Source organism: Aquarana catesbeiana, linkage group LG11 (assembly GCF_042186555.1).
Source record: "Aquarana catesbeiana isolate 2022-GZ linkage group LG11, ASM4218655v1, whole genome shotgun sequence".
Classification (NCBI taxonomy): domain Eukaryota; kingdom Metazoa; phylum Chordata; class Amphibia; order Anura; family Ranidae; genus Aquarana; species Aquarana catesbeiana.
Genome location: NC_133334.1, coordinates 245,591,969 through 245,613,457, shown reverse-complemented (window position 1 = coordinate 245,613,457; position 21,489 = coordinate 245,591,969). Strand labels below are relative to the sequence as shown.

The following is a 21,489-nucleotide window of genomic DNA, read 5'->3' as shown; positions in this document are numbered from 1 at the left end:
TCCATGGGTGTAGTGTGGGTCACAGTGGTCCCCCCTCATCGGGTCCCGTGTGCAGTGAACACCCTGCATACATGGATGATACCCCACTGATGCTGCTCCTTAATTGCCCAGGAAGGAGGCAGAGAGTGGGTAGGGAATGCAACTGAATTCTTTACCTGTAACAATGCTCTCATCCTCCTGGCTGTGCTGTTGACTGAATAGAGAGAATTTATTGGCAGATAAAATAGCTCCCTTATACATTTTCAATCCATGTAATTAGATGTTTGTGTGGAGTTCAGCTTTCAAGGACGACTAATGCCGTGTACACACGGCCGGACTTTTCGACCAAACTTGTTCGACGGAACAAATCCATCGGACAATTCGACCGTGTGTGGGCTTCATCGGACCTGCAGCGGACCTTTTCTGTCGACAATATGACAGACTTTAGATTTGGAACATGTTTCAAATCTTTCCAACGGACTCGAGTCCGGTCGAAAAATCTGTATGCTAGTCCGATGGACGAAAAACGATGCTAGGGCAGCTATTGGCTACTGGCTATCAACTTCCTTGTTTTAGTCCGGTCGTACGTCATCACATACGAATCCGTTGCACTTTGGTGTGATCGTGAGTAGGCAAGTCCGGGCATTAGAAAGTCCGTCAAAAGTCAGTCGTAACTCCGTTGAAAGACCGTCGGACCTTTGATGCCGAAAAGTCCGCGCGTGTGTACACGGCATAAGCCTAAAATTGTTATTTTGTATAAAGGGCTGCTAAGAGCAATCCACAAAAATGTTAGTAACTTGATTTTACAGTTTTTTGTTTTGTATTAGCTATCACTTAACTCTAAAGTAAGCTTAAAGTGTATCAAATCCCAAGAGCAATAATATAATATATTGCATCTTACCAGTCTTTTTTAGGCTCTTTACCATTTATTTTCCCCTGGTGATTCGTGCTAGTAACACGCTTTCAACACAACAGTGTTGTTACTTTAGACTGTTCTGATTTTGACTACAGAACACCTTCCACTCTATCTGCACATGCTCAGTTTGGTGTGTATTGCTAGAGCGTTTTTTTTTTTTTTTTTCTTGGGCGGGTGCATGTGATCAATACAGGGCCAATCAGTACTGTCCAGACAGAGGGTCAGGGGTCCTGAAGCCTCATAGAACAGTCATAGTAGAATGAAAACTCCTACTACAAGCTTTAACCAGACACTGATAGAAGTCGCAAGACTGCTATATACTGCTGATGAGAAAAGGTATTTAGCAGTTTATATTTACTAAAACTATTGTATTTCAATGTTCTGTGTACTGTGGGAGACCAGATATAGTGAATGCAGGGTCCGGGGTTTAGTAACACTTTAACCACTTGACCCCCGGAAGATTTAATACCCCTTCATGATCGGGCCATATTTTGCGTTACTTTAACTGACAATTGTGCAGTCATGCGGCGCTGTACCCAAATGAAATGTATGCCTTTTTTTCCCCTACAAATAGAGCTTTTTTTTTTTTTGGTGGTATTTGATCACCTCTGCGTTTTTTTTTTTTTTCAACAAAAATTGACAATTTTGAAAAAAAAAAACAATATTATTTTCTTTCTGCGATAAAACACATCCAATAAAAAAAAAGAAAAAATCTAATTTCTTCATAAATTTAGGTCAGCATGTATTCTGCTACATATTTCTGGTAAAACACATCCCAATAAGCATATATTGATCGGTTTGAGCAAAAGTTATAGTGTCTTCAAACTACGGGATATTTTTATTGATTTTTATTTTTACTAGTAATGGCGGAAATCAGTGACTTATAGCGGGACTGAAATATTGCTGCAGATATTCTGACACTTTTGACACTTTTGGGGGACCAGTGACACTAATACAGTGATCAGTGGTAAAAAATATGCACTGTCACTGTAGTAGTGATACTGGCTGGGAAGGGGTTAAAATCAGGGTTGATCAAAGGATTAACTATGTGCCTAGCCAGTGTGGGAGCTGCTTTACTAGGAGAAGAGATGGAATTTATGTCCTGCTTTGTAGAGACACAGGATCCATGCTTTCTCTCCTGTCAGAACGGCGATCTGCCTTATTTACATAGGCAGACCCCCTTTCTGCCTCTCTGCTAAATGGTCGTTGGGTGGCGGTACCCGCTGCTGGACTCCTGCTGTGTGTGATCACAGGGGTAGAAAGCTGCCGCCGGCATGCATGCTGGAAGAGCAGGATCACGTATATATACTTGGAAGAAAAGGGGGGACACTTGAGAAAAAGAAGTGGCTGCACACCCTGAAAAATTCAGAAAAAAGGAAATTCTCCCCCAGGAGAAAGGGGTTTTCTAGGCAGCAAACAACGTGTACGGGTGACACTAAATTTAAAAGGATAATTTTATTGGAACATATGACAATAGAGAAAAAAACATAAGTGTAATCCACCGTAAGTTGCGCAGTCTCCCTTGGGGTGCTGGCAGGCCGGGGGGATCCGGGCCGGGGCCGGATGGTGGAGGTCTTTTTGAAAGCCTTAGGTTCAGGAGATATGGCTATACACATATAATTGGTAACTATGCTTCAAATTGTTTTTGCATCTTCATATTTACTATATATAATTTTGCACAATCGCATTGATACAATTTTTATGCATGTAAACTTTTTCTAGAGTGCATACATATCCTCTGACGAAGACCCGATGGGGTCGAAACGCGTCAGACCTATCCAAGCGCTCGATTATTGCATTATTTGTGTGTAGTTTTATATGTGCTCCTGCATTTTTATATTTCTTGTACCACAGCTCATGTTTTTTACTCTATTGTCATATGTTCCAATAAAATTATCCTTTTAAATTTAGTGTTTGCTGCCTAGAAAACCCCTTTCTCCTGGGGGAGAATTTCCTTTTTCCACGTATATATACTTGATCTGGTGCAGAGATGCCGCCCTGCAGCGGTGAAACTGCTATAGGGCGGTCCTTAAGTGGTTCAGTGAACACCCATGTGAGGGCCATGTTTGCCCACACAGATGCACAGGTGTTCTGTGCATTGCCATACTGGCAGACCCAATTATGTCACTTGGGACTGCTCACCATTTGACAGCCTTATAGGTGCGGGTTCTTGTCCCCAAACATACACTGTCTGCATTCATGGGACATGCACCCGCATCTACATGGATGTCAGATTGGAAGCAGCTGCTACATCTCAATTAACATGGATGGGACTGCCTGTAAGGGGTATATGGATCACCTGTGCATCCCATGCGAGGAAACACAGCCCTCACATAGGTGTACACTTCAGTAAGACCATGTGAACGAAGCCTAACATAATTTAAGATTTTAGTTCAGTGCACACAAGGTTCCAAGGGTTCAAGATATCTAAGAATCTAGATCAACAGGACGTTTTCTGTATTTAGCCCCCAAAAAAAGAAAACAGATGCAGCCGAACTGGTAAACTGCAATATATTATATTATTGTTCTTGGGTATAGATATACTATACTGTCAGAAGTATTGGGACGCCTGCCTTTACACACATGAAATTTAATGGCATCCCAGTCTTAGTCTGTAGGGTTCAATATTGAGTTAGCCCACCCTTTGCAGCTATAAAAGTTTCAACTCTTTTGGGAAGGCTGTCCACAAGGTTTAGGAGTGTGTCTATGGGAATGTTTGACCATTCTTCCAGCAGTGCATTTGTGAGGCCAAACACTGATGTTGGACAAGAAGGCCTGGCTCGCAGTCTCAGCTCTAATTGATCCCAAAGGTGTTCTATCGGGTTGAGGTCAGGACTCTGTGCAGGCCAGTCAAGTTCCTCCACCCCAAACTCGCTCATCCATGTCCTTGTGGTCCTTGCTTTGTGCACTGGTGTGCAGTCATGTTGGAACAGGAAGGGGCCATCCCCAAACTCTTCCCACAAATTTGGGAGCATGAAATTGTCCAAAATGTCTTGGTATGCTGACGCCTTAAAGTGGTTGTTAAGCCACTGTGATCTCTCTATACAATGCTCTCTGGTTTATAATGATATGTGCCCCAGTGTGTGCTTTATAAAAAAAAGCCATTCTATACCTTATTTGTCACTCAGCGCTCATGTGACCAGCCGCTTCTCCCTTCTCTCGATCTGACAGCCACAGCGGGAGGGGAATTTCCCCCTCCACTAATTGTTTTGGACCAGTGCACAAAGCAAGGTCCATAAAGACTAAAGACATGGATGAGCACATTTGGGGTGGAGGAACTTAATTGGCCTACAGACCTCAACCCGATAGAACACATTTGGAATGAATTAGAGCGGAGACTGCAAGCCAGGCCTTCTCGTCCAACATCAGTGACTGACCTCACAAATGCACTTCTGGAAGAATGGTCAAACATTCCCATAGACACACTCCTAAACCTTGCGGACAACCTTCCCAGAAGAGTTGAATCTGTTATAGCTGCAAAGGGTGGGCCAACTCAATATTGAACCCTACGGACTAAGACTGGGATGCCATTAAAGTTCATGTGCGTGTAAATACAGGTGTCCCAATACTTTTGACAAGATAGTGTATATCTCAATGTTGACAGCAGTGGCATTGCTAGGGGGTGGCTTTTGGGGCTATATCCCCGAATCTCTGGCCCATAGCCCTGAGTCTCTGCAGGGGTCTGCAAGGGGAGGGGAGGCTCTCTGGGGACCCTGATATAAGTGGGGGGCTCTCTGGGGACCCTGATGCAGGGGGAGGCTCTCTGGGGACCCTGATTTAAGTCAGAGGCTCTCTGGGGATCCTTATGCAAGGGGGAGGCTCTCTGGGGACCCTGATGCAAGGGGAAGGCTCCCTGGGGACCCTGATGCAAGGGGGAGGCTCTCTGGGGACCCTGATGTAAGGGGGGGGGCTCTCTGGGGACCCTGATGTAAGGGGGGCTCCCTGGGGATATATACACACACGTATATTATAGACTTGTGTATGCACGCCCAAGCGTATGACTTTCTTCACTACGTTGCTATGGGCTGTAGCCCTAGATCTTTTGTAGACCTAGCAACGCTCCTGGATGACAGGTTATAATTTAGCTCTATTGAATTGCTAGTTAGGAAGTCATCAGGGTGTCCAGAAATATTCCTTGCATTACCATCTTCATTTTTATTATACTTGGTTTTTGTAAGACATTTTTGCATATTGAAAGCTAGTTAAAAAAACAGAAACCAGCCTGTAATTTCTGTTTAGTGGCCCTTTAATATAAAATGGAACCAATTAGAAACTGAGAGACCATTTATCAACTTAGACCAGTGAGGAAGCCATATGCGAGGGAGATATTTTATTCCCAGATGTAATTCACTAGAGGCTGGCAAGTCATTTTTTTGCCTAATGCAGTCCCAAATATATCAATTTCTTCCCCTACAAAAATGGACACAGACATCACCTACGCCTGTCCTGGCTAATTAAGTGAGGCAATCGCCCCAGAAAAGTCAACATCTAATAATCTTGTCCTTCTTCCTCCTACATAAGGACAGTCAGGTGCTCAGCTAACACAAGTCAAAGTTACAAGTTTATAGAAATATACTCAGACAGTGTTCAGAGTCCATACCCAGAGCCTGGCGTTTATTGTCTTTTTCCGAGAATAGGAATGACATTGGCTTTTTAAAACAGCAAGAATTCTCATATCGCCATGTCCTTTACAAGAAAGTAGAAGATGAATTCTTTGTCCAAACATTTGTACAAGAAGATAAATGACTTGGAAAAAGTTTTTGTTTTAGCTTGAGAGAATCACTTTTTGGCACAAGAGTTTTGGCTCTGGAAAGTTCAAGAAAATTTTTTTCGGCAACTAAAAAATAATTTATCACACATGAAAAATTATTATCGTATATCCAAACCCACAAAATAGAGTAAATTATGATACTTAAAAGTTTCATTATTAGTAGAGGCATTCAGAGGCGTACCCAGAGCATTTGGCACCCGGGGTGGATCCTATATCTGCCCCCCCCAAAATTAAAATGTAAAAACACCCCACTGTGCCCCTTGTATACCTCTACACCCCCCAATATCTCTTTGTCACTACTGTGTACCCCCTCTCCACAGCTTCACCTCTGGACCCCTTTACACTACACCCCCCCAACAGGTCTGGACCCCTTTACACTACACACCCCCCAACAGGTCTGGACCCCTGCACATTACACAGCCCACCCACTATCTCTGGACCCCTGCACATTACACAGCCTCCTCACCCTAGCTCTGGACCCCATACATTACACAGCCCCCCCAGCTCTGGACCCCTGCATATTACACAGCCTCCCTACCCCAGCTCTGGACCCCATACATTACACAGCCCCCCCTATTTCTGGACCCCTGCATATTACACAGCCCCCCCAGCTCTGGACCCCTGTACATTACACATCACCCCCCCAGCACTAGACCCCTGCACATTACACACAGCCCCCCCAGCTTTGCACCCCTGTACATTACACAGACCCCCCCAGCTCTGGACCCCTGCATATTACACATCCCCCCAGCTCTGGACCCCTGCACATTACACATAACCCCCCCAGCTCTGGACCCCTGCATATTACACATTTCCCCTCCCAGTTCTGGGCCCCTGCACATTACACATTGCCCCCCCCGGCTCGGGACCCCTGCACATTACACACTGCCCCTACAGCTCGGGACCGCTGCACATTACACACTGCCCCTACAGCTCGGGACCGCTGCACATTACACACTGACCCCCAGCTCAGGACCCCTTCACATTACGCACTGCCCCCCAGCTCAGGACCCTTTCACATTACACACTGCCCCCCCAGCTCGGGACCCCTGTCCATTACACACTGACCCCCCCAGCTCAGGACCCCTTCACATTACACACTGCCCCCCAGCTCAGGACCCCTTCACATTACACACTGCCCCCCCAGCTCGGGACCCCTGTATATTACACATTGCCCCCCCAGCTCGGGACCCCTGCACATTACACATTGCCCCCCAGCTCTGGACCCCTGCACATTACACATTGCCCCCCCAGCTCAGGACCCCTGCACATTACACATTGCCCCCCCAGCTCTGGACCCTGCACATTACACATTGCCCCCCCCCCAGCTCGGGACCCCTGCACATTACACATTGCCCCCCCAGCTCTGGACCCCTGCATGTTACACATTGCCCCCACCAGTTTAATTTACTGTCACCATCCCTATCTGCACACCTTTTCTTTTGCTCTTCTTGTCCTGCACTCCTGTTGGGGAGATTCACCCTACCAGCCCACATGACTATTGTCACTAGGAAAGAAAGTGATGACATTAGAACAGTTGTCATCAGAACTGCAATGGAGGGGAAATCTTCCACTGGGGACATCTGATCCAGTGATAGATTTGGCAGATTTTATCTCATGTCATGTTTTGTCTCCAGGAGAAGAAAAAAGGAACATCTTCCTGAAGGGACACGTAATGGTGTTAACCATTCCCTTGTCTATCAAAAAAAAAAAAAAAAGAAATTAAAAAGTTTTCACTATAGACAGTAGTATTTTATGGTACAGCGCAGTATAATTCCATTCTTCCATTCTCAGTATATAGTTACTTTTAAATGAGGAAAAAATACTTTGTGCATTTATAAGGCTTATTCAGCTAGGCTACTTTTACACCGAGGTGGTTTTTCAGGAGCTTTAACGTTAGAAATAGCCTCTGAAAAACGCCTGAAAACTGCCTCCCATTCATTGCAATGTGTCTTTTAACACTGGGGCGGTGCGCTTGCGGGACGTTACGAAAAGTCCTGCAAGCAGCATCTTTGGGGTGGTTTGGGAACGCTGTATTTAGCGCTCCCAAAACGCCCTGCCCATTGCAATGAATGAGCAGTGCTTCCAAAGCGCCTTAAAAGAGATTTGAAAGTGCCACAAAACTGGACTTTTTACCATCTTTCTTTGTAAAAAGCACCCCGCTAACGTCCGAAAAATGCAGATAAAACAGTGCTAAAGTGCCGCTAAAAAAAAACGCGGGGTGCTTTAGCACTAGCGACCGGGCGTCCCAGTGTCAAAGGGTTCTAAGGAAGATAGCAAAGTACAGAAATCCATAGAATCCAATTCATATTCACTGATCATTGTTTTGGCTTCAGAAATTGAATTTCTGTTGGCCACTATGGGTTAATGATATTTGTACATCTTTGTTACTCCCTGCCCTGCTTTACTCAATAACTGTATGGGAAAAAGCAATGTGAACACATGGAAGGCGTCATGTAGCTACAGCGGAAGAAATATAATTTTAGACCTTTCCTAACAACACACCTGGTTGTTGCTGCCACTGCTGGAGACAGATGAAGGAGCCCATGGCTGCGAATGACCTTGTATATAGGCCAGAGTCATACACCATAAAGGGAATTCGCAGTGACCTACGTCGGCCCGATCATAACCTACAACAACTGCAAGGAAGATTTTCCCATTTAGCCAAGATATGAAGACCTTGCAACTGCCAGGTCGTGGGCTGCACAGTAGTCTGAGTGGAAAGCAGACATTATTGCTGAGTTTAAAAAAAAAAACAAAAAAAACAAAACGCAATGGAATAGTATAATTTATAGAAACTGATACCTTAAAGCATATCTAAACTCGATAACAAAAATACATTGTAGTACATTGTAGCTTGCCTGTCCTAAGATGTGGTGGATGTATTCGTTTTCTATCTAGTAGTTCTGCCAGTAACACGCTTCCTGTCCTAGAGTGACAACGCTCAGCCGCTCTACTGTATCTATGGAAGAGCAGCTTCAGCTTAGGATTGGGCTTCAGCAGGGGTGGGCAACCTTTTGTGCATGGTGGGCCAAATTTTTTTTTTCAAAGAAATTGAGAGTGCTGGCTACATAAAAAAAAAAAATTCACAAGCTCAATCACGAAAAGGTATTTTTATAAAGGAAAACTACTTGAATAATAGGAAATGAACACACATATAAATAGATCCAAATGCAGATAGCATTGCCAAGGCTACCCTCACCAATTTTTTTCACCTACCCACCCCTTCTTCCACAGTCCCCAATCCATCTCCTGAAAGAGCTTTGGGGACACTCTGCACATGCTCAGTTTGGTGTGTATTACTAGAGAGTTTTTTTTTTTCTTGGGAGGGTTGCATGTGATAAGCACAGGGCCAATCAGCACTGTCCAGACAGAGGGTCAGGGGTCATGCAGCCTCATAGGACAATCAGGGGAAAATGAAAACTCCTCCTACAGGCTTTATCCAGACACTGATAGAAGTCACAAGACTGCTATATACTGCTGATGAGAAAAGGTATTTAGCCGTTTATATTTACTAAAATTATTGCAGTTTCATGTTCTGTGTACTGTGGAAGTCCAGATATACTGAATGCAGGGTCCTGGGTTTAGTAACACTTTAGGCAGTAATACTAGAAGAGGGAAGGGCTAAGGGAAACCCTAAAAGCCAACCAGTGCATGCCACGCTGGCAGAGAACATGCTGACAGTAGGAGTGATCAGAATGATGACGCATAAGTGTGCTGTTACCACTTTATTGTCCAATCAGAGGGGTAGAAGAGTGTTCTTGACCAAACTGCTGTTGTATTGGAGGGTGACCACCTGGCTATGCTGCTTGGCACCGGTTTCTGTATAATAAGTATAATTACAGAATTTTCAAAACTTGTGGCAGGTGAACCCGTTCCTATGCGTATTTCATCTATGTATTTAGCTGCCTGCCTGGAGTCTAGCCTTAATTACTTACTAAAGTCACATTTTGTACTTCATCTTCATTATAACTTGACGTTACAATGACATTTCAATAAGTTCTGCCTTTCAATTCTCTTTTTTTTATACATGTAAAAACAAAGGGGAAATCAACATATTTATGTCAAAGCATAAGATATGGTGTTATTTATGAGCAGGTTTAAAACTTGTCACAGTGCTTATGATTAGTTACTACAGCGCTACTGGGAGTATTATTATAAACTGCCGCTTCATTTGGTTATGTGTCAATTACTTAAACAATACTCATGATCTGCATCCTCCAGGGCAAAGTAACACAGTTGCAAATGGTTCTTATTGATAGCCGCAGCACTAACAGAATGCTAATTGTCATTTTAGCTTCACACAGACTTGGATCCTGGGAGCAGCAAAATCAAGTACATCCTTTCCGGAGAAGGAGCCGGCACCATCTTCGTGATCAATGACAAGACGGGAGATATTCACGCGATGAAAAGACTTGATCGGGAGGAGAAGGCTGAGTACACCCTTACAGCACAGGCCGTGGATAGAGATACCAACAAACCCTTAGAACCTCCTTCAGAGTTCATCATCAAAGTTCAGGACATCAACGACAACGCACCGGAATTCCTTAATGGACCGTACCATGCCACAGTCCCTGAGATGTCCCTCGTGGGTATGTATACAAGCATAATCTTTTCATATTTTCACCCTGATGTATTTGTGTTGAGGTATCCTACAATGATGTGTTCATAGTTTAGTTTCTTGGAATAGATATTACCTGTACATTGGTCTATGCATCTGTCCTTGCCGAATCAGGTGAATATTATGATTTTGATGGTGACCTGTTTTTTAAAGCAGACCTAAATCCCTGATGAAGGTTTTAGATCTTGAGATGCAACTACTAATGGTTTGAGACTTATGGGCTCGATATACTAAAACTGAAGAGTGCAAAATCTGGTGCAGCTCTGCATAGAAACCAATTGGCTTCCAGGTGAATTGTGTCGAAGCTTAACTAAAGAAGCTGAGGTTAGAAGCTGATTGGCTACCATGCACAGTTGCACCAGATTTTGCACTCTCCAGTTTTAGTAAATCAACCCCTATGCAATACAGTCACCCACTGGATTCAAGCTTATACAGACACTCCTCACTTAAGCCGCGTACACACGTTCAGATTTTCCGACTGGAATTGTGTGATGACAGGCTGTTGGTGGAAAATCTGACCGCTTGTACGCTCCATCAGACAATTGTTGGATTTCCGCAGACAAATATTGGATGGCAGGTTTTAAAATTTTCCACGGACAAATGTCTGTTGTCGGATTTTCCGAGCGTGTGTACACAAGTCCGTTGGACAAAAGTCCAAAGTACAAACACGCATGCTCAGAAGCAAGGACGAGCCATAAGCGGTCAGTCTTGTAAACTAGCATTCGTAAAGGAGAATTATCATTTGTGACGTGGCAAATTATGAAATCTCGAAATGCAGCGCACAATTCTCTTTTTCTTTAATGGGATAATAATGAAGCTGCTTTGCTGGTGATACTGATGGAGTTATTGCAAACTAATTTTCAAAGGCTTTTTTTTCTAGTGATATCAAGAATAATATTTTTTTTTTAAAATCAAAGAAATAGTTTATTGTGCCACCAGAAACAACAAAAAAAAACCATAGTATAAATCAAATCACCAAAAATGACATAGTATAAATCATATCACCAAAAGTGACATAGGTTACCTTGGCAGAACATGCATTGTGCAAATAAAAATCAGTACAACAGTGGCACAAGAAGAAATTGTTTTGACATTTAGAAGGAGAGCTGTGTCGGGCAGGCAAGCATGGACTCTCCGACCATAGGTGTGCGCACAGGGTGTGCCAGGTGTGCCTGGGCACACCCTATTCACCCCATGTGCATTAGCATTATCCAGGGACAGCACCAGGTGGGTGTTTGAGGGTGCCAATGACCAGTGTAAATGCCCTCATTATATTAAAGGCTGGGTTCAACAGTAGGAACACATTACACCCATATTTAGGGCGTAAAGTAATATGCTCCCTATAAACTGTCTCCCTCCACCAGAGCCTCCTTTCTGTGACAGCAGGTGACGTTCATGTGTGTTTGAGATTTGGGGTGCACACCCTAATGCAATAGGCTGCGCACACCTATGTCTCCGACCCAACACAGCCAACAAATGACCAACGGGTCATCTAATAAACAACATTGCCCACAGCCTGCCCAAGCATATGAGCTCATCTTCTTCGAGCCAGAGGGTGAATACACCTACTGCCTTGCCTCATTGGTTTATATTCAAGTTAGGTACCATCCCACACCAGATTGTCAGTACCCTTTATACTTGTAGTAGTCTATGCATAACCAGTCGTGGGGGTGCCAATCCAGGGTTTTCCAACCAGGGTTGCCATATGGAATAGAATTTCTGGGATACATTTCTATGCTGATATGTTAAATGCTCCCTAATAAGGACATGGTTGACCTGTTCTACCCATTGTTTTTTGGTTGGTACATGTATAGATAACCAGAACCTGGCCACCATCTTACGAGCCAAATACAATAATCTGATCACCGCTATATTAATAGGGGGGGATATATCTCCTCATCTACCGCTCCCAATATGCATATTAGGGGGTCCAAAGGGACCCTAATCTGAAAGACTGTGGAAATAACTTCAGTAACGCTGCCCCAATACCGATGCAGTTTGGGACAACGCCACAGCAGATGAATTAGAGATCCCTCCTCCCCACAACATTTGGGACATAAAGAAGAGTCTCTCCTACCCCATCGCTGTAGTTGTATAGGTGTGCGGTAGGCCCTATGCAGCAAAAATAATTGAGACAGTCTGTGTGATTGAGAAACAGAGGTAACCGGCCCTGCCTGTAGGCATATGTCCCATGTTTCATCATTCACTTCCCCTAAGTCCGCTATCCAACCCCGTCTTCTCGGCAGGGTCGTGGTGTCTTGTATGGCTGAAAGAATAATATTATTCTTTTTTTTTATTTATTATTTATTATTTTTTTTTATTATTATTTGTGCAAGTTACCACAACACCATTATCCCATAGTTTTTGAGATCAAGGATACAACTATGTTGGTGTCCCTTGTCAATTTTGCATTGTATTTTTTAAAAATGTAACTGCCGACTCCCAAACTGTCATTTTAAGTAAAACACATAGCCAAGTATTATTCTCCACAATTTTTTTATTGTGCATTAAAAAAAGAAAACAAATAAAATTAGACATGCTATCTGCCAATAGAAATTAACCAAAAAGTGCATTCTATGCATCCAAAAATATAGAAAATATAACAAATCAAATCATTAATATTCAACCAAAAAATTTTAAAAAAGCCTCATGCATGTGTCCTGCTTCTTAATATCAGGGGTCAACAATGCCAAGAGTTGGTGAAAGCAGGGGTCCGTCATCCTGAGATAATTCTGACAAACATCTGGATTATTCTCCTGGAGCTCCCGCAGCAAAGGCATATGACATAATTGGTCATGATTAATAAAATAAACAATTTTTGATCCAAGAACTCCTCCTTCTCCTGTTCCTGGACTGGACTTGGGTCAAAGCAATAACTCCAAGGCCAATAATAACACGTTATCTCCTTTGATGTCTGGTTGACAAACGGCCGTTCGGAAACAAACTGAAAAGCGCAAAATGAAAAGCGCAAATCAACACTCACCAAACTTCTACTAACATGAAATTAGCAGAAGGAGCCCAAAGGGTGGCACTAAAGAGCTGAAAAACCACATAGTACGTCAGTAGGTTCATGTTTGTTGGCCGACAATTCCTTGCCATTTGTATGCAAGACAAAATCCAGGCACACGCCTTTGGACAAAAGTCCTTGCTATGTTGTTGGCTGGGGGCATGCTGGGCCAATGACGTCACAGGGGGGTGGGGGTCATGGTGGGAGTGGACCATTTTTTGTTTTTTTTTGACAATGGTATCATGGAATATATTGAATATTTACAGTGGAAGCTGATCTACAGGTGCCGGAGATGTCCTCTGGCACCCGCAGATCATCGGCAATACAAAAAGAACTGAGATATACCCATGTAAACAAGGCATATCTCAGTTCTGACAGGGGGGGGGGGGGATGTATTCTGTGTCTTTGCGAAGCAGGGACTAGAATCAATATCGTCCCCTAGTAAAAGCAGCACACTGTTTACACAAAAACACTGGCTAGGCACACAGTTAACCCTTTGATCACCCTAGATGTTTATCCCCTTCCTAGCCAGTATAATTAGTACAGTGACAGTGCATATTTTTAGCACTGATCACTGTATTAATGTCACTGGCTCCCGCAAAGTGTCAAAAGCGTCAGTTAGTGTCTGATTGGCCGCTGCAATATTGCAGTCCCGCTATAAATCTCTGATCTCCACCATTACTAGTATAAAAAAATATATCCCATAGTTTGTAAATGCTATAACGTTCATTTAAACCATCAATATACGCTTATTGGGATTTTTTTTACCAAAAACATGTAGTATAATACATGTTTACCTAAATTTTTGAAGAAATTTGATTTTTAATTTTTTTTATTGGATATGTTTTATAGTAGGAAGTAAAACTTTTTTTTTAATTCAAAATTCTCCCACTTTTTTTGTTAATAGCGCAAAAAAATAAAAACCACAGAGGAGATCAAATACCACCAAAAGAAAGCTCTATTTGTGGGAAAAAGGGACATACATTTTATTTGGGTACAGTGTTGCATGACGGCGCAATTGTGAGTTAAAGTAACGCAATGCCGTGTCATAAAAAAGTGTCCTGGTCATGATGGGGGGGGGGTTAAATCTTCTGAAGGTCAAATGGTTAAAAAAGAAGAGTCTTGAAGAAGAGGGTGCCCCACCCCCCCCCCCCCCCCCCAAAAAAAAAAGAGTGTTGGCTCTACCCTCATTTATTTGTTCAAAAAGTATAAATGGATTCTTCAAAACTGCAACTTTTGACTACCTTTAGCAGTACTACCCACTCACCACAACCCAAACTTACCTGTGAAGGATTTGTTCCATTTAGGGTCCCTCTCAAACGTTTAGTAGTCACAGGAGAGCCCTCTAATATCATATATTATATATATTATACTCCCTATTCCAGAATATAGTAAAGGTTGCTCCCTGTGGAAAGGTAATGTTTATTGTAGGGCCACTGATTATAATACTCCACTATTAGTTGTAATTATTTAAATGCTTGGCTTCAGCACCCAGTAGTTTAATGCTCGGCTCTTATGTGTTTATATCTCTGGTTCCAGTAATACAGTGCTTAGAGGTTTAATTATATTCTCCATTTATTTTCTGTGGAAATTGCTTTCAGACTGCCACAGAGTTCTGTACAAGGCTGGAAATGTCACTGCAATAAAGTAAAAGCATAACAAAGACAATATTTCTTGTATATTTATACAGACTTGTAAGGGGGGGTATTAGAGTCCCTGCCAGGTTTTTATTGCTGTCTGCTTTCCCGTCAAGGAGCCTTCTTTAATTGTCCTGATCACCAATTTCACTGGGAATAAAACTGAAGGTAAATTCAAGATGTTGCGTTGCCACCAGAACTGGAAAAGAGGAAATCTTCCCACTGGGAAAAATTGATCCCATGGCAATGAACTAAGAGGGGATTTCCCTCACATTGGAAAGATATTCTTTCACTTCCTGTTTGGTCTACAGAACAGGATGTGAAGGGAAATTTCCCTAATGAGACACATATGGGAAAAAAAAAAAACTAACGTCAGTTTTGACCCTCCCCTACTCTATCTAAAAAAAAAAAAATTGGCTTTAGATAATCTTTAAAAAGTGGCTTCCAAGGCCAGTGGTTGTGATGGTGACCTGATGGAAGCAAAACACGTCCCCTAAAGAAAGTATATTAGAAATGGGAACATAACAGACCTTGGGTGTATCACAGACCATGGGAGATGCTACCAGCAAACCGGTGATTGGAAGAAAAAAGGCAGAGGTGGATTTTTTACTCAATATTATTTCCCTGAAAGTTATGGAATTGGTGTCTTCAGTGCACATAAATGTGCAAGCTCCTAAAACACCAATGATAATAATTCATGTTTGATGCTATGAGACGGAAATTTGGTATTTCTCTACTTTTCATACTTGATGCATTTTTCTATTTTGTTTGTTGACTGTGACTAAGGAGAATGAAAATTTCCATATAAACTTTTAAGGAGCTGTTCACGCAAGCCCACGTAATGTAGAGAATATTATATGCCTGTCCCAAAATGCCTGCAGCCATTTACTTTATATAGGTATATCGTTTTTGGGAGCTGTGCATCCGATGCATAATTGTATAAATGTTTTCAGAAAAAAGTGGACTTGGTTTTTACATGATCCAAAATGCATAATATTCTATAAGGCTGACCTATAATTAAAATGAAAATGACATTTAGCAAGATGAATGCACTTTAAGTAAACCTGTGCTGTGCCTTGGCATTTCCTGGCACTGAATAAAGTGAAGGAAGAATGAATATACATTATGTTGTTGGGAATGAGGGGGATTTTCTTGGCTTTGAATGGGCAGAATGGTAACACACCAGTAAAAGGATCATGGCTGCTGATAAACATGGCCATAAACAAAAAAATAATGTACCAAGAATTCCTGGCAAAGAAAAAATATGGGAAAAAATTGAAAAAATGGTGTGCCCCCCCCCCCAATCCATACCAGGTCCTTCAGATCTGGTATGGATTTTAAGAGAAAACCCATGCCAAAGTTAAAAAAAAAAACAAAACAATGGTGTGCCCCCCCCAAGGTCAGGAAAGGAAGGGCCCCCAGATCCAGCCCCCCCCCCCCTTAACAAGGAGGCCCTGAGATCCCATCCTCCATGTGAATGAGTATGTAAAAATGTCAGTAGGCAGTTTTTGACAATTCCTTTATTTAAAAAAAACAAAAGCAAAGTCGCTTGAAGTAAATACCATTGTCAAAAAAAAAAAAGGTCCACTCCCATGACCCCTACCCCCTTTTAATGTCATTGGCCCAGCATGCCCCTGGCCTACAACCTAACATGGGGGTGGAGTCACCCGGTTACATCCCTGGGTGATCCCACTACTCAGACTGCAGAACTGGCAGACGGCGGAGCCTTTGTGGGAGTGAACCTTTTTTTTTATTCTGTTTTCGGGTTGGTGGTGGTTTTAAAAAAGGAATTGTCAAAAACTGCCTACTGTCATTTTTACATTACACCTTTTTTTTCTGTGGTGAATGTGTAGGAGTACTATGTACCCCATTCTCTTTCACATGAGGGGACAGGATCTGGGGAGCCCCTTGTAAAAGAGGGCTTCCAGATTCCGATAAGCCCCCCACCCATAGACCATCTTTATGTAGGGTCCTTCAAACCTCACACTGTAGGCAGGAAATGGCCAGTATGTAACCCCAATTTTTACAGTATATTTCAGGCTAAAGTTTAAACGTATAATCATGCCATGCTTTCCTCAGGGCTGGTTCACACCTGAACGTGGTGCCGGAAAGGACATTTTATGTCCATTTCCCACACCGCAGGTGATCACAGAAGAACGAGCTGCAAAATTGTCATGCAGGGGAACACATCACATGTTCCTGCGTGATCCTGGTGTGAACCGGCCTTTAACCAGGGCTCTCTTTCACTAAGGCTCTAAGGTACCTCTATTGTCCTCAAAGAGCCTTATCCTTGTGTTAAAGCTTTGTGATTTGAACCTAATGTTAGATTTAAAGCAAAACTAAACCCTCCCATAATTTCCAGCCAAGGAAACTGCCATCTTGGTCTCTGTTTGATCTTCAGCTTCCATGATGCTGCACACGTGATTAGTTAGGACCCCATCCACTTGATGGTTTGACAGTTTGGTCAAGAGCACAACCAATATGACACATTACCACCCCATTACTGGAATGCAACTGTTTTTCAAAACTGTTCAATTGATGGGTTTAGTTCCACTGTAAGGAGAATAAAAATATTTTTTTTTTCCCCAAATCATTGCCCTTTCAGGTCTGGAACATGTGGCCAAATACCTACACCTTGGTCATGTGATGAAAGCTTAAGTAACGTTCAGTAAGGGCTGGACAGTCAGTGGCTTTACCATGAAAATGGAACCACCCTTCTAGCTGAGGTCATGTGACTTATCCTCTGGCTTGACAGCTAGCAGCAGGACAAGAATGTAAGGGTTCTAGGAGAATAACTTATAATATTGTTCCCTCTATTCCCGTTACATTTACAATGCTGATCTTGCTCAATCAGTTACATTTAGCAAATAGGTCTGCTTTAAGAAACCAGACAGAAAATGTTTTTTGTTTACACAGGCAACAACCATTTGCACCCTCAGTAAACCATGTCATGTGAATATGTACAAAGGCATGAAAGTACTAGCATAACTGATGGACGCCTTGCAAAACTCTGCTTTGCCTTCAATTTAACCCCCACCCCCACTTGTTTTCTTTTACGAACTCTCTAATCTAAACTGAAAATCCATTTAAAATCACTTTTTCTCCACCAATAGTCATTTATTGTGGATAGTTATTTCAATTATTTACCTCATTTGCATTCTCCATTTTAATTGAACAGTAAGTGAGGAACTGTTGTGATTGAAACATAAGTGCTCCCACTACTTAAATGGTGTAGAGATGCTTCATTAAGCGAGCTTTATTTTTCGAGCATTTCATCTGTAAGTAAGGTGGTTGTGGTGGTGCTCCTTCAGATTCACGGTTCTATTTTGCGATATTTAATTGACTTCTGATGCATTTGACAGCAACATCTGGTGCATTATTACATGTTTATCAATCAACTATACAGGCAGGGATGCAAATATTACCACTTACACGTGGTAATCTCTATTGCCAGCTATAATTTGCAGCACAACACAAATCCAGTCGTTTTTTTTTTTTTTTTCATCTGCAAGAGTTATTGAATAATTAAAGTGCACCTGTCACCTACAAGAGAGGCAATAAGCTAAGCATGTTGTGCATTGAATTATGGGAAAAAAAGTTGAGACTGAATTTAAAGTATATCTAAAGGAAAGTTTTATTTTGGATAGAGCAGAAGAGAGGTTAACATGTGACAATGTGTCACATTGGGGAGATAGCCCCTCGGTTCCTTTCCTATAGACACAACAGGAAGTTAGAGAATATCTCTGTAAAATAAGGGAACATCTCTTAGATGCTTTTCACAGTAACAGGTGTCCCTATTGGAAAAATTAACTTGTATTCTTGGTATGGTGAAAATACATAATTTTGGATTTTCCTTCATTTTTAGTCCTGCTAAAAATGACTACAAAGATAAACAGAGAGGGTAAATCTCCTTTAACCATTGCACATTCCATTGATAAATATTTCCAATATGCTGTAATTTATGGAGAATCCATGTACCCATGTCCCAATATAACAACATTTTTAAGTAAATTAAGACTTTTATGGTATTATGGTATCAATGTAACATCATCTGCTAAAGTGCATCTATTTTTTTCACATATTTAATAACCAGCAACAACTGTTAAAAGACAGAACAAGTTATATATTAGGGTGCTGTGTTTGTCAATCGCAAAGGCACATTTATACACCAAGTCTATACCCAAGATTCAACCTCATATACAGTAGCTTTATATGATTTATTTGCTTTTATAAATCTTTCTTTTTTTTTCATCAAAAGATTTTTATTGAAGTTTTAAGATAGTACAAATAGAGAAAAGAGTCCATAATATAAGGGGCACAAAGACAGGGGCTACAACAAACCATCAGTGTACAACATAGTCCTCACAATCATACAATTGATGAGAAAGCAAAATAATGGCATCTAATAATAACAATAAATGAAAAGTCAGGAAATGTTTGGAGGAGTCATGTGGGCCCAGGCACACCACAACTAATTGTATTTGTGTATAGATGAAGTTCTAAAGGCTATGGGGTTGATTTACTAAAGGCAAGTAGACTGTGCACTTTGCAAAGTGCAATTGCACTCTGCAAGTGCATTTGCTCCAGAGCTTAGTAAATTAGGTAAAGCTTCAACTTGTAAAGGATACCCAATCACGTGCAAGGAAAATATAAAAAAATGCATTTTTGCTTGCATATGATTGGATGATGGAAGTCAGCAGAGCTCTTCCTCATTTACTAAGCTCTGGAGCAACTGCATTTGCAAAGTGCACAGTCTGCCTTTAGTAAATCAACCCTTATGTGTCTTTCATAATGGTAGGTTAGATTTATCAAGGCTATAAGCTCAGAGAGGTTAGGTACTTGGTTGGACTTGCCAAAGTCTGGTGATAAGTGTCTTGGCAGAAATAAGAATAATTACAATAATATTGTGAAAGTTTGTGGGGAAAACGTTCTATACCTAAATGGAGTAAGGCCAGGGCTGTATCAGGTTTTGTTGATATTCCCATGACTCGAGATAATAATTGGAAGACTTGGTTCCAGTAACTGGTTAGTCCCTTGCATGACCAGAGTATATGTGGGAGGGTACCAGGTTGTCCGCATTTTCTCCAACATAGTGGATGATTGTTCGGATAAAATTTTGCTAGGTTGTATGGGGTTAAGTACCATCTGGATAGTATTTGTATAGATAGTTCCCAGTCGGTAACACGATTAGTAGCTTACTGAGAGTAATGTATAGCTACCTACCATTGAGCATCGGTGAAAGCCTGCTGAAGGTCATGTTCCCATTGAAACATGGGCGTGGTTGTAGAGAATATTCCTTTGCTCTGGAGAATAGAATAAAGTAAGGCGATACCTTTGGTGTTGGAGTATTTCTATGTGTTTTGGTGCATATGTATAGATGGTTTGGGGTGCCTATTCAGGAATGTGGAGACCCTCACGTAATTGAAGAGGTCCTTAGGTGAGATATGGTATGTATTGATCAGTTCTTCCATGGATTTGAGTTGCGACCCCTGGAGTAAGTCTTCTACCCATTGAATGCCTGTGGTCTGCCACCATTTAGTGGAGAGGTGGGGGATAAGAAACTGCAGGGTAGAGAGGGGAGTGAGAGTTGGTAGCTTTGTAATGAGTAAAGGTGTCCCAAGCCATAAGGGCTGCTTTTATTGTGGCAGGGAAGTAAGTGATATCTATATGTTTCCACATAGTGGCCAGGAGAACTGTCTTAGATAATAAGAAATATATGTAACATATGTATGTAAGAGATAGGACTCAATGTCCACCCATAGATTATCTGGAGCAGTAAGGAACCATTGTTTCAATTGGGTCATTTGTGTGGCAACCCAATAATCAGCGCAATCAACAAAGCCAACTCTTTCAGCCTTCCTATGTTTTGTGAGATGAGCATAGGAACAACAAACTCTTTTGTTGTGCCAAATACATTTTTTGGCTAGGGATGCGAGGCATCTCATGTGGGAGTGATGTACTGGAATGGGTAGAGTTCTGAAAATGTAAAGGATTTGTGGGAGCATCATCATCTTAAACAAGGCCAGTCTCCCAATCCAAGAGAGCTCACATCTAGAATACTGTTGTAAATCTGCAGATAATTTGTTTATTAAAGGTTTTATAGTTCGCTTTGCCCAAATGTGCAGATACAGGCATACCCCACTTTTAAGTACACAATGGGGTTTATTTACTAAAGCTGGAAAGTGCAAAATCAGGCTAATTTCTGCATAGAAACCAATGAGCTTCCAGGTTTTATTACCAAAGCTGGGGTTAGAAGCTCATTGGTTTCTATGCAGAAGGGAGCCTGATTTTGCACTTTCCAGCTTTAGTAAATAAACCCCATTGTGTACTTAAAAGTGGGGTAGGCCTGTATAGGAGTTATGGTAATACCCAAATAAGATATTCCTTTGTCTGTCCTAGATTAATCTATTTTGAGGAGCCAGCCACAAAAGAGCGAGAAAGACAGACCAAACTTTCTGCATTTTGAGAAAAGCTATATTTCCCAGGGTGGGTAGGTCATATTTGTAATGTGTGCCAAGATTTATAATGCACATATTACAGTCAATTTAGATGATCCCT

General features: G+C 41.9%; 1 protein-coding gene across 2 annotated transcripts in view; it reads left to right on the top strand.

Annotated features, from left to right (window-relative positions):
• The window catches only part of CDH8 (cadherin 8), a 655,621-nt gene that overhangs the window by 218,716 nt on the left and 415,416 nt on the right, over positions 1 to 21,489 (top strand). For both annotated transcript variants that reach the window (XM_073605557.1, XM_073605558.1), the window contains one exon: positions 9,964 to 10,258. In XM_073605557.1, the coding sequence (XP_073461658.1) occupies positions 9,964 to 10,258 (295 nt within the window). The remainder of the gene's footprint in view (positions 1 to 9,963; positions 10,259 to 21,489) is intronic.